This window comes from Pristis pectinata, chromosome 8 (genome assembly GCF_009764475.1).
Source record: "Pristis pectinata isolate sPriPec2 chromosome 8, sPriPec2.1.pri, whole genome shotgun sequence".
In the NCBI taxonomy this organism is placed as follows: Eukaryota; Metazoa; Chordata; class Chondrichthyes; order Rhinopristiformes; family Pristidae; genus Pristis; species Pristis pectinata.
The window spans coordinates 62,847,825-62,861,477 of NC_067412.1; the positions used below are offsets into that span (position 1 = coordinate 62,847,825).

The window sequence follows — 13,653 nt, forward strand, 5'->3', positions numbered from 1 at the left end:
ATCGACAGTTGGAATATGAAGTGGGCACAAGTCAACACTTATTCCTTTCACATCAGATTGTCACCCTATCACAAGGCAGCTGCAAATCGAAACACTGTAACCATAAGCAGTTACTTCAGCGATTTAAACAGATGTCTGGGGATCTGCCAGTGTTAACCCCGTAACGTTAGATATTCAAAAATAAACTTTTAGGTGAAAATAGGAGCCTCTTCCATATTTAATGTCAATCACAACAAACACATCCCAAGGAATCACATCATTTATTTTGCAAAACATATTGAACAGGAGAATGGAAAGTGACATTAAAAAGCCATGACATTTTTTTTGAAACAATCTTTAAATGTCAGTCCACAAGTAATTAATGTGTCTGCAACCCCTACTTTCTTTTGGAAAAACAGGTACAAAATAAATATTTTATAGAGTATTAACCCTTAAAGGACTGAAATAGCACCACTTGGCATACTTCCTTTAGGGCATACAAGGCTACTGTGGATTCCAAGAATTGTCATCTTTCTCATGTTAGCTACATGTTTCTATGCTTCCTCCCATTTTACCTGAGAGTGATGCAGTCCATTGCCAATTTTTATTCAGTATACCTTTTGTTTTTGCATATCTTGCTACATAAGATACGTATATACTTCTTTGATCAAGCCAGTTCAATGCTGGACAATTATTATCCTCTCAATGTCACATGATGCCACACCAGAAACTGCAATTTCCCCTTTCTTTTGGAGAGTATAAATAATAATTAAGAAGGCTAACTAATGACACATCAGCCTTCAACTTTGTGGGGGTTGGAATATAAAAAAGATGGAAGTTATGATACCGTTACGTAAAGTTCTGGTTAGTGGCCATTCAGAGCACTACACTAAGCTTGGGCAGCAAGAATCAGCAGGCTTTGAAGGACTATGGGTGAGACTCAGCAGAGTGATACCAGGGCAAATTAAGAGCAAAGGTTGCATAGACTAGAAACATATCTCCTTCAGTGGATCAGCATAGAACAAGAGAAGGCAAATGTAAAATTATGGCTAAGCTGTTCAGCGCTGATGTCTGGTGTGCTTAACACAAAAGCAGATGGAAATCTTGAATTTTTCCACTAAATAGCAGCTGAGTTTGGGCCAATAGAAAATGTTGAAACTGCAATTGATGTATTTGTATTGGAGAAGAGTCATTCTCTAATTCACGATTACAGAACCAAGGCAGGCAGTTAGAGCTGAGATACATATCAACTATGAACTGATTTCATCGGAACAAGTTTAGAGGTTTGAATGGCCTCCTCCTGTTCCTTGGTTCCTTCCCTGTACATTAATCAATCTCTCCCTGAAGCTGCACTAGCAGTTATTGTGCAGGGTATCTGGCCTTTTCACTCTGGAGTGGGCCTCTGAGAACTTTCCATTGTCTGGGAGTGAGCCCTACTTACAGATTTAAAAGTGACAGTACAGAAGGGAACACAGTGTGTCAATGATGAACAACTATGATTCTGGTGCATGGCTTTAGCCAATGTTTGCACTTTACCCATTTCCTGTCTCTCCCCCTCACCGCTCACTTCTGCAGAGAGCACGTGCAAAATCATTCAATCTTGTTGCCGCAGGGGGAGATGAAGTTAAAATAAAGCATAGCGTGGCAAAAGTTAGGGTGTGTTTATTGAATAACAATTACTTCAGGCCAACAAATTCCCTCATGTGGTTAGAGTTCACTGTCTAACCTGGTGCTATATTGTACCAACATTTACCAATCCAGATGTGGGATTCTGTAAAATATCCACAGATCAACACAAACCACAGTGAACAACATCAATTCCTATTGATTTTTTCCCCCCTTCCTAAATATTTTTTTCAAGCAAGTCATCAACCTACAGGTAATTCATCGGCAAAGTCAGTTCTGGAAGGGTTAACATTGCTCATTGATAACATGCAATTTTAACTGCAATGCTTTGCACAAATAATAACAAATATTCTCATATCCTAAAACTACCAGCACTACCAAGAAATAGTTAAAATTATTAGACAAGACTTTTTTTTAATGCTTTTCCATCATTCAGTGATTAAAGTAACCATTTAATTAGGTGGCGTTCTTTTGCACACTGTAACTGCCTGTGATTTGAACAGCTTACCGTGAGACAACATTTGACAAATTACAATGCTACTTATACCTGTTGGGCACATAAACAGCACAATAAGCTTTTTGCATAATCGCCATTTTATGGTGCAAAAAATCCCCACATCTAATATACATAGCAACTTCCATTGTATTACAAGCAGTCATCATACAGCAGATTTAATGTAGTTTATTTTTACAGCTTTGCGTGACTAGTTAGATAAACTCTACATACAGTAATCCCAAATAAAACTCCACAAAGTCTTTATTTTCTTCCCCTTTCCCTTGCTGAATGCTTTCTTCGATTGTCATATATCCAGAGAATCTGGAAATTGTGCATGTTACCTGATTTGACATAATAACAAACATGAGGCTCCTCCTTTCACCTCACAAGATAGTAGCAAGCCATTTGGTATTAAAATGTGAATTTCTGAGTGGAGAAGGTAGTGCTTCAATTCTTCAGTATAATCTGCAGGTTCAACTTGAAGGTCAGTGTCAAATTTGCCTACCTCTCTCATCAGTTACATGTTGCAGAGCACCTGCAACTGTCCTGGAAGATTCAGTTATAAGACACAGTAATGCTCTAGAGAGTTGAACAATTTATCTTGTAGGAGCTGGTAAGATTTTAACTCCTTTAGGATTTTAAGTAGAATATCCCACAAGATATTTTAAGATGAGCAATCTGTACTCCAATCTAATTCAGAAATCAAATATACAATATAGAAATATCAGATCACTTCTAATTTACCTATAAGTATATAAGCTTTAAGTATAAAACGTATGTTATATTTCTGATACATTAACTTCAAACTATTCTACATATATTCTATGTGAGCTGCACACATAATGGCATTCAATCCTTTCCACATTAAAAAGACCTACTTTGTGAAGAATTTTACAGTTCGAGGTGATTTGATTGTTTGAGGGTCGAACACCAGATACTGTGGCTCTAAGGCCAGGGCTGATTGTTCCTCAAACCTGCTGGACCTCCTTGCTAAGATAAGTTCCTGAATAGAGTGCCTCTTTAATGCAAAGTTGTGCTCCTGTTTTGAGCAGACACATCATCCGGAGCGATGGAAAAACATGATACTGCTAGACCTCCCGCTGAAGGAGTATATTCTCTTCCCTGACCAGAGTGGTACTGACAGAGCTTATAGAGTTCCACAGTGCAGGCCATGTGTACGTCATTGTGTATTTCTGAAAAAAAGATGATTCATGCAAATCATCACTGCACAGGGGTGCGGGATCCTTGAATTAGAACATGTCAAGGAATTGCAATAATAGATTTAGGCAAGTAAAACTGCTTTGAGAAGATCAGTGAAAGTGAAACATTGCTTTCAATCAGTTTGTTTTCTTGCTGGGATGTCCAGGTTATGTCTGGCATCATGAGCTCCAGAAAGTTAGTTTTTTCTAGCTTGCCATTAACTTTGGTGCAATATAACAATCCATGAAAATATACTCCTGAAAATATTTCCACCATTTTTTACCTCAGTGTTCGTAATGAAACAGTACAGAGAAGCTGTTGATACACAGCTTCAAAGTCTACTTATGCGGAAGGCCTGCCTTACTAAAAGCATACAGGTGTTTGCAAATGTTCTGTACCACAAAGCCAGCTCTCCTACTTTGGCGTGTGGGCTCCACATGGACTGAAAGCAGCGGCTATGTACATCCTGGCTTCAGTGCTTGCCAAAGGTTGCTTGAGGTGTTTTCTAAAGCTGGTGCTCATGGACGTAGGGAGAGTTCCCACCAGACACAGACCCTTGTTGAGCCGGTGTAAAGTTTGCCAGGGGAATGACCTTCACAGGGTCCTCGGTGCTGCAGTGCCTCTCCGAGCCGTTGTACAGCTGTTGCCTGCCACTGCCTTGGCTTTTGTCGAGGTCATCCTTGCTGCTGGCCCTCCCTAGCGTGTGCCGCCCTTCTGACCTGCCGCCTCTGGCCCAGCTTTGCTGAAATCCAATGGATGGCACGGGAGGGTTGGGCTGCTGGTACTGGGTCAGCGATGGGGGCATCCAACAGTTGTCAGAGTGACCGAGGACGAGGCACTCCTGCGTGCAAGTCTCTGAGGCTTCAGCCAGCACTTTCTGAAGAGACACCTCGACACCTGCGATACAAGGAAATGCACAGAATGAATCAGCTGAGCAGGTCTGTGGGAATTTCTTCTAATTTGTACAGAAAAGCGTCAGTAAAATCATTAGTTCAAAAGAAGAACAGGAATGGTCTTGTTGTGACAGTTGAACATTGTGCAAAGATATGATAATTTAATAATACATCATGCCAGTAAGAACCCTTTCTCATGTCAAGGTGGCATTAGGCTGCAGAGTGTTTATATTTATAGGTTTCCAGTAACACTAACCGTCTGCTCGTTTCATTTACATTTGTTCTAGCTTGGTGTCAGGTTTAATCAATCATGCATTTGTTATTTACATATCCACACACCATAGTGCCTGACAATTTCTGCAGCTGAGGTCATTCAAGTTAGCAAGCCCAGCTCATCCACTCCAATGACATGAATTAAACATGAGCTACTTGGATAAAATGCTAGAAATCTACTGGTGGCTCTGTTGGTGCCTTTTGGTTATGTCCCCTATGTGGAAATTCAACAATGCCTGAAGCCCAGGATGTCAGATGTTACTGCATCGATCTTAGAATTGGGAAGTCCCTTCTACCTAGTGCTACACCAGTGCAGAGATTGCAGAATAAAACAGCTGATACTGGGGCTAAGGCTGGATGGAGGGGGTCTGGTGGTTTAGGGGATGGGAGAAGGGGATGGGAGAAGGGATGGGGTGGGGTGGGAGGGGTTAGTAGAATTAATACAGAGTTCTGGCCTGACTGGTGGTGTCAGGATCAAATGTTGGCAGTCACTAAATCAGGGGAAATGGTCCTTGATGGGGGTCAGTTCATCAAAGCCTGAAACTGGCAGTCATGGATGGGGTTAGCTGGGCTGGGGGAGGGGTTGGTGGGTGGGGATGATTGGTGCCACTCAGATAATAGGTGGGCGGAGGGGTGTTCTGGTGTTTCAATGGGCGAGGGTTCAGTTGTTCATGGGTGGAGTTGAATAACTGGGGTTGAATGGCTAGGGTATCTGCAGATAAAGGTGGACTTAGTTGGGAGTGGGGTCAGTAATGCAGTAACATGGGTTGGAGGTAAATAACTCAAAGCAGGTCTATCCGACCCAGGTTCCCATTTCTAGGCTATTCAGCTCGAGCCTCTTTAAATTTTGCAGCTATGGAGCAAGCAGTGCTCCATAAACCTGGTTGGGTTGTGAGTGACCGGTAGCACACAGGGTCTGTAACAATTTGACCTGGTACTGGTCAAAGCAAGTATCGCATTCGGATTGATGAAATGCAATGTTACACCATTATTGTACATCTGGTGCAGGAAATGGCTTTTCCATGACTGGCCAGCTTGACATCTGGAGTGGCAACCCAGAATACAGTGTCATTGTATTCTACTCTGGGAGCATTCATTTTCATAAATGTAGCTCCAAATAAAAAGGTTGCTCTGCATGACCAAATTTCTGGCTGCTTTTTCAAGTATATTCCTAAAAATGGTGAATATTTTCAGAAACAGAATTACATAAATTTTACAGTACATAAATAAGAATGTTCTCCCCACAGACGTGCACTGGTGTTTGTGCTGCACATGAGACATAGATTATCTTACTTCTTCTAAATCAATGTGCATATCCTTTCATGCCTAATAAAAGTAGAAAATGATCAAAATACTCAGCAGGTCAGGTACAATCTTTACCTTCCAGCTAAAGTGAAAGCATCTTACAAATAATAAGATTTAAGGAATCACAACACACCAAAGATGTTGTTCTTAAGCAAATCATTGCTAATGAGTTGGTGTGGATCCAAAGACCAAAATCATCACCATATCCAAATTTATTTTATGCTTGCTGTAAAAATCATGTTGTCTTATCTGCTGCTGCATTTATGCTCCTGCTCAAAATGAAACACCAATGCTGCTTCATCTGTCCCACTGATATTTCCAGCAATGCAGAAATGATACATTTGAATCCAGACACAGTAGCACGCAGCAGCATATTGTCATTAGATCAACATGATGGGCTCACCTGTGGATTAAACTGCTGTCTACACACCACTAATGCCAGTATTCGATTACTATGAAATCCACACTTTGAGAAGGCAAGATATTGGATCATGTATGACCAATTTTTAGTTCATTCTTCAATATTACATGTTCTTCAATGCAACGTGAAGAATACCGGACTCCTTGTGCATGTTTAATACAATCAGAGCTGGCTTAGAAAACATCTTGCATGCTGGTTAATCTCATGTAGTATTGTTGGCAATATAACTCAGTAATGGTCTGGATTGTGTTTGATCTGGCTTGTGCCACACCCACCAACCCTCGCCTCAACCCACCAACCCACCAACCTTCTCCCTCACCACCCCCATTACATCCCCCTATAATGTTCATGACCATATTAACCCATACAGCCACATAGGTCTAAATGATCTTGAGGTCTCAGTACCCCACTGTTGTCCTGCAAAGTGGAGATTTGCTATTGCCAACTAGGTTTCAGGTAGTGGAACCTTGTTTTTCAAGCAATGAACAGCTCCAATAGTCCTTTGACAGCTTGTAAAGTCAAAGGGCTATTTAACAGTTTCTAAATGTCTATGATCAGAGACATTTACAAGCAGTTGGAATAGGTTTTTTTCAAGTATTTAAAATTTTTTAAATAAATTTATTTAAAAATATTATGTAAATTAATGAAAAATATCAATGTAAATTAGAAGGGAAGAAAACACATTTTGTTATCAGGTAGCAATCCCTTTCAAATATATGGGGCTGTGCCAAATATGACAGTGGCTGGCATACAGCTAAGGCCCCTCAACTCAGGACAATGCAGAGCAGTCACTGACATTCAGTGGTGATTCCAAGTGTGGAGCAAGAGATCCAGGCATGCTGGCTTCTGACTTTGAGCTCATTCCTGACTACTCATTGGATTACACAGGCACAGCAGTCAGGAACAAGCTGACCTGCATACTGCATCACGCTGGTGACTCTCCATAGCCACCAGCACAATCCAGCCACATGGTTTTGGAAGTTCTTCAGGTGAATGGTCTCCCGATTTCCTTCATACCTTGAATTATTTGATTCTCTTTGACCAGTTTCTTTTTTTAATTTATTCCCACTTTATCTGTGTTTTTCTTTATGCCTCTTTCTCCATAACATGATGAGATATTAAAAGTAAAGAAAAGGATACTCGAGTGAACTGACTTAAAATGTGGGATTGCTCTAACTGTTCAAGTTAAAAGTAAACTCAAAGTAACAATAAAATTGCAAACCTCAACGTTGTAGGGAAAAGATCAGGAATTATTTAATGTGGGAAGTTGGAATTTGATTTGAAATACAAAATCCACAGTAGGCTCTTAAGTCCCTTTTAACTTCTGGCCAGAGGTTGGTGCCAGAAACAAAAAAGAAAGGAGTAAGCAGGAAACAAGCAACAAAATTCAAACATTGTGATGACTCAATTGATTCAAGTTGATTGTAAGGGCATTCCTGTTGAATTTATATTAATGGATACAGAGTTTGTCAAAGAGTTATTATGAAGAGGTTATTAGTAGCAGAATGTCTTTCTATTCCAAATACATGTGCTCTGAATGTATGTTAACAAGTTGCTCTTCTTTCTAAAAACAAAACAAAGTTTTTGAGAGAATATAGTGAATTATAAATCTGAGAAACAAAATCTTCAACAGCTCTTTGAACAAGACAAAGAGATGTATGAATGATGTATAATTTGAACAATATTGTAGTGGTCTCTTGATTATCTAATGCTTAAATTAGATCCCTGGTGGATAATTAAAATTGTGGATGATGCAGAAAGAGTAGCTAACAATGCCCATAGTAAAAGGACCAGATGTCTTTACAGTAAAGACCCACATATCCAGAAAGTTTAATATCCCAGCTTCCCATGAGAGATCCAAATGCTGAGATGGCATTTAAGTTTGCCCATGTCTTTTTTTCTCTGACCCCCTGTGATTTTTGACAAGTCTATAATACACACAATATAGTAATAAACAAAGATCAGGATATCAGGGTTCTTTAACCAAAGACTTTGGAAATGCTAATTGTCAGAGGTTCTTGTGGTAATGACTATTAGAAGAGCATTTTAGCTACCTGAAGGGATACTATGATTGAAACTGTGCTATATCTGAAAGACTGATTGGATTACATATGGCATATGGTGAGCTAACTTGAACAAAGGGACTCAGGTGCTAAGAAATGTTGAAGTTTGCATTTTCCCATTTCTAATGTAACCCCATTATAAAAATGTAATTCCATTGAAACTGCTTTCTCCCTGAAATGCAACTCCTTGTAACAAGTTAGACTTGACCACCTTGAATTTAATTCAAAAATGTGACTGTAACATACCAACATTGTCTCAAACGGCTGACACAGACACTAGAGAGGAAAGGGGAGTGATAAAGTGATCTAAAGTCCTGTTTGCTTGGTATGGGAGGAGAGGGTAGGGTGAAACTTAACATCAATGCATAGGGGAAATTACAATTTTAGCTTTTTAGGGTAAGAGGGGTTTTCACTTAATAGTAAGTACTCTCAATTTTGAGGTTACTGTGGCAATGAAGGGTGACCTGGTCTGGCTTCAACAGATGTTAGAGATGGACCACTGAGTCAGGGTCTGTAGTTGAGGTGGGGTGACCTGGTCAGTTACAAGAGATCGTACCTCATTGGACTATCAGCGAATTGACTATTGCAATAGTCATGTGTATACTGTGATCAGCTCATAATTTGAAGGGGTAGAGAGAGAGGGTATCATAGTGTCAGTTGTTACATTAAGATTACAGTAATCTCTCAATCTCAAATAATGGCATATCACCACAGAATGAGTCTCAGGTCATTTATTAAATCCCTGGATCAGCCCTTTGCACAACCAGCAGTAATTGAATGCCAAATTACTTTGAATAGTTAGAGGAGGGGAAAGGCACCAGTTTTGCAGAGTCACTCATTTTTCCTCATAACACATGTAGCTCAGGAGGAGTCATGGAGGGAAAAAATATATCATGCAGATTATATCAGAGATTCTATGTGGTTTTATTCATCAAAGAAAGGAGACAAAGGAAAATTATAAAAGTGGCTGTGCAAGCAGATGACATCTCACAAAATGGTGACTCTCAAAATTTCAGGAAACTTGCCAGTGAGATGGATTAATAGGGACAAGAGTAATATTCTGGGCTCCAGTGTAAATAAAACAGTCCCTCAGTATGTTGTCTGCTGGAAGTTAAGTATTATTGTAATACTATTAAATCACTGCAGTAAAAGCTTTACATTGCTGTTAACAACAAAATTAGTTGAAAAGTATTAATAACCAAACAAGAAGTTGAGTTATTTTGGTGTAAAACATCAGCTCATATGTACTGATACACGCATGCAGAACTGTTTTATGGTGCTTTTTATCTGTAAATGTGATGAAAATTTGAAAAGAAATCAATATGAATTGTGTGCACTGAAGGGTTATGATCGGTAAGAATTCTAAAAAGCCCATGCATTATACATAACCATTACAACAGAGATCTCTCTGAAAACAACAGTTCCACTGCCCATTTCATATTTTACACCTGCTTCACACGAGAACAAATGTAACGCTACATTAGAATTTTGCTTTAGAAATGAATATCAATGGACAATCTGAATTTGTAACATAAATATTTTTGGCAACAATGCTGTTCAGAGAAAATATGATCAATATGTTTTAATTCATATAAAAGATAGGCAGTGGCAGAGAAGGAACTCTCTTGGTATTGAAACTGGGTTTTCTCTGTGGAAACGAAATAAGTCAGATTGTTCCCATCCCTTTGCTGGTCTTTGTCAAGTCTCTGTATGTAATATTGCTGCTGATAGCCTTCCCCTGGGAATAACATTTCATTCATCTACTTCAAAGGCAATATTAAACAATTCAAAAGGAATTTATTCAGGCTTAATGTGGATGTGCCTCATGAGTTAAACCTCACCTTATGCAGAACCGGGGTTGGATACCCTTAGGAGATTAGGAATAAAGTGAAAGACAAAATTAATTCTAGGTATCAAAACTAATACATTGTTAGCAGTTTAGGTGCCCTGACATCAGGGTAAAAATAAAAGAATCCTGCCAAGTTCCACAAAAGACCACCGATCTGAAATGTACTGCTTTTGATAATTGTAAAGTAAGTTCTTGAAACTGGGAAACATTGAGAATGAAATATACAGAATGAAATATACAGTAATCCTCTTCATTATAATGAATCTACATGAATGTCATAAGTAGGCCTGAAATCCTAGTTGGCTCTACATTGCACTTTAAGTCACTCGAACTATTATAGTAAAGAAGGACAGGTGATGACTTTTGCTGGAGAAAGTAATTTACCTTTGTATTCAATATCACCATTTCTTTATAATACACTGGATGTTAAATAGCAAAACTGATTTTCTTTCCAGCCATGATGTTATTAAGATTTCTCAGAACATATAAAATCTTCTAATTTCCTTTTAATCCCTGATAAACAATGGACCAAAAGGCTAATTTAATAATTTTTAAAAAATCACTCATTTACCACTGAGCTCTTTGATATGCTGCCAAGCTTATTTCAGCAGCAGCTGAGTCACACAGAACAGGAACTCTCCAGGTTCGAATACTGGTTTAGGCTGGCCAACTCAACAACATGACACAGAAACTGGCCTCAGGCAAGGATTGAAAATGATCTCTCCCCCCATGCACAGATGTCAGGGAAATTGCGGATTGAGTTGATTCCCTTCATACCCACCACCATCATCACCAACACACCCAAATCCAACAGGCATACCACCCACATTCCCATCCACTTGGTCAGTTACCCTGTAGACAATCATTATCTCGGTTTAAATAAAGAAAGCCAGCACAAGGATCTAACAGGTGGTAAAGCAAAAAGACAGATTCAGTTGCCCAGACATTCCTTGGAGCTGTTGCCATAACCTTGCTGGAAGTGTGGCAGAACTTGTGAAAACATTGCTTCTGCCACAGTTCTGACAAGGTGGCTGAGGGGTAGCTTCAAGGAATCTCCTGGCCAATGCTCACAGAAGGACAGGAAAGGAAATATTACTTTAAATTAGATTTCTAACTGGGTTAACCGCAAATTGGCAACGTTTTTGTTTCACACTATGCACATCATTGAGTTCCGTCCCAAAGGTTTCTTGTAAGGTTTCAATTATTTTTCTCAGTCCTATGTTAATATAAAAGCTGATGCCACAAGTGTTCTTTCTCTGCACTTTTAAGGTGATTTTAACAAAGCCTTATTCATTTACTCCTTGACTTTCAGTTATCTGTGGCACCATATGTCCAGACTGCAGGAAAAAGAGCACTCATAAAACATAAAAAGCACAATTAAATAATTCCAGGAAAGACATGCTTTGGCACCTTCAACAGCCACTTGCATCCATGTAATTTATTATGCACCAATATTTATGCTGTCTCAGTATATACCAAAATTTCACTAATGCATGTGCCTAAAAGGATTTGCCTATAATTTGATGACATGCTGGTCAGAGTCTGTGCTGTTCTGGTCCATGCATATGACAAATTATTTAATGGTCTTCAGAGGGATTCAGAGGAGAGCTACAGCAGTGACTTCCATCTCACTGAAATTTGCTTATTCAGGAAAGTTCTTAAAGAGGTTTCTAAATATTTTAAAGCAGTGCAAACAATATGATAGAACTATTTAAAATGATCAGTGGGTTGAGTTATATGACTATTGATGGCTTGTTTCAGTTTGACAGATTGAGGAAACCCAGGCAGTGTATATTTAAACTCTGGAAGTGTGGGAATAGGCTAGATCTTGAAGTAGGAGTAGTATGGTTTCTGAGGGTGATACTGCATCATAGCAATGGTAACTGAATTAACAGCTATTGCACTGATGCTCTGTGTGATTTCTTAATTTGGTTTTAATTCCTGAGAGAATCAGAGAAGAATTTTCCAGTTATTTCCCCCCTGGTTATATTTCCTGTTTTGTTTTTATTTTTGCTTTTCCCAAAAGATTAGATACGGTGAAATACAAAGCATCAAACATCATAAATGTATAGCAGGCTTGATCAATGTATTCATCAACAGAAGGGATAGACTATCTGGATTCAGATGATGTTAATATTCATAGAAGATCAACCAAGAACACTTGCACTAAAGCTCTCAATATAGTAGTGCTGTACTCTGCTTCCAAGATTCAGTATCATTGATGTGGAGTACAGCACACAGCCACTACTTTATTGCACATTTAGTGTAAGCAACCAAGCATGAATTTCTACTCCCTAATGTCTAATGAAGAAATGGGTTGATTGCACTGATGTCAGCAGAGTGCTCCTTGGTGTATACTGCCTAGATCTTGAAAGCATGACATCAAAGCTTATTAACAATACAGCATTCATTATCCTGAGTTCAAAATAAATCCTCTGTGTATTTTTTTGGAAAATTAGCACACACAAAAAAGGAATTATTATTTTATATTCAAACTTCATTATTAATATCATTCGAGAAACAATTTTATCCTCTTAATATCAAGCTTTGGTTTGAGAAATTCAATATGTCAATAACATTTATATAGTTTGGAAGACAGAGTTAACATAAAGAGGGAAAGTTAGAAATCATATCCATTGGAGTTTCAAGTTTCAAATCTGCATATATATTAACATAGCTTGCAGCACAAGTAAGAGAGACAAAATTTGACTGCTCCCAGAAAAGGACATAGCGTGAGTGAAGCGATTACAACCTTTGGTTGACCTCCACCACTTGCTCAAAGCAGGTGGCAAAGCAGCATCCTGCTGCCTGCTCATTTATGTGGTTGCATTATTGAATGGCTCTACACTCCGCACAAGATCCAATATCACAAGGAGCCTTCTCTTCAAAGGGAGTTGGTGAAAATGGGAATATGATAGCACAACTTGGAGAAAATTTTCCAAAATTACAATGGAGGCCTTGATAAAGAGATGTGTTGCATTCACAGCACTTCAAAACAGTTTGAACACAGCTGTTCAAAAATATCAAGCACATCACCGAACCACTAAAAAACTCAATCAACAACTAACCAGAAGGTAGAGGACTCCTCCAGCTGAACTGTTGTTAAGCTGTGTGGGGTTAAGAGAAGACCTTTGCTGAAGCATTGAACATCAAAATGGCAGCAGTGATGCAAAGTCAATATTAAATGGCAATTGACATCAGGATCTGCCTGGTCTTCAGATGGTCAATAATGCTTCCTGTGCTAACATCCTCCCCATGGTTACATCCAGCATTATTTGCGCCACAATGTTAATGCAACATCAGATATCACTCTGGAACTGAATTACACCTCCAGCGTTACGCAGAAGCTAATTCTGTGTTCAGGATTTGACACAGAGGTTTGCAGAATACCAAATTATCAGAAATTAGCAATGTTACATTCCCAGGACAGTTCTATTCCCATAGTTATTTGTGATCACAAAGTCTAGCAGCATAAAATACACTATTCCTAATATTGTGACTGAATGTTAAGTAGACCAAGCAAGAGGAGAGGATATTAATATAGTTTG

General features: G+C 38.9%; 1 protein-coding gene across 4 annotated transcripts in view; it reads right to left on the reverse strand.

Moving 5' to 3' along the window:
* Positions 1-290: 290 nt before the first annotated feature.
* The window catches only part of pcdh11 (protocadherin 11), a 569,766-nt gene continuing 556,403 nt past the window's right edge, over positions 291-13,653 (reverse strand). For all 4 annotated transcript variants that reach the window (XM_052021489.1, XM_052021488.1, XM_052021487.1 and 1 more), the window contains one exon: positions 291-4,198. In XM_052021489.1, the coding sequence (XP_051877449.1) occupies positions 3,807-4,198 (392 nt within the window). In that variant the 3' untranslated portion in view covers positions 291-3,806. The remainder of the gene's footprint in view (positions 4,199-13,653) is intronic.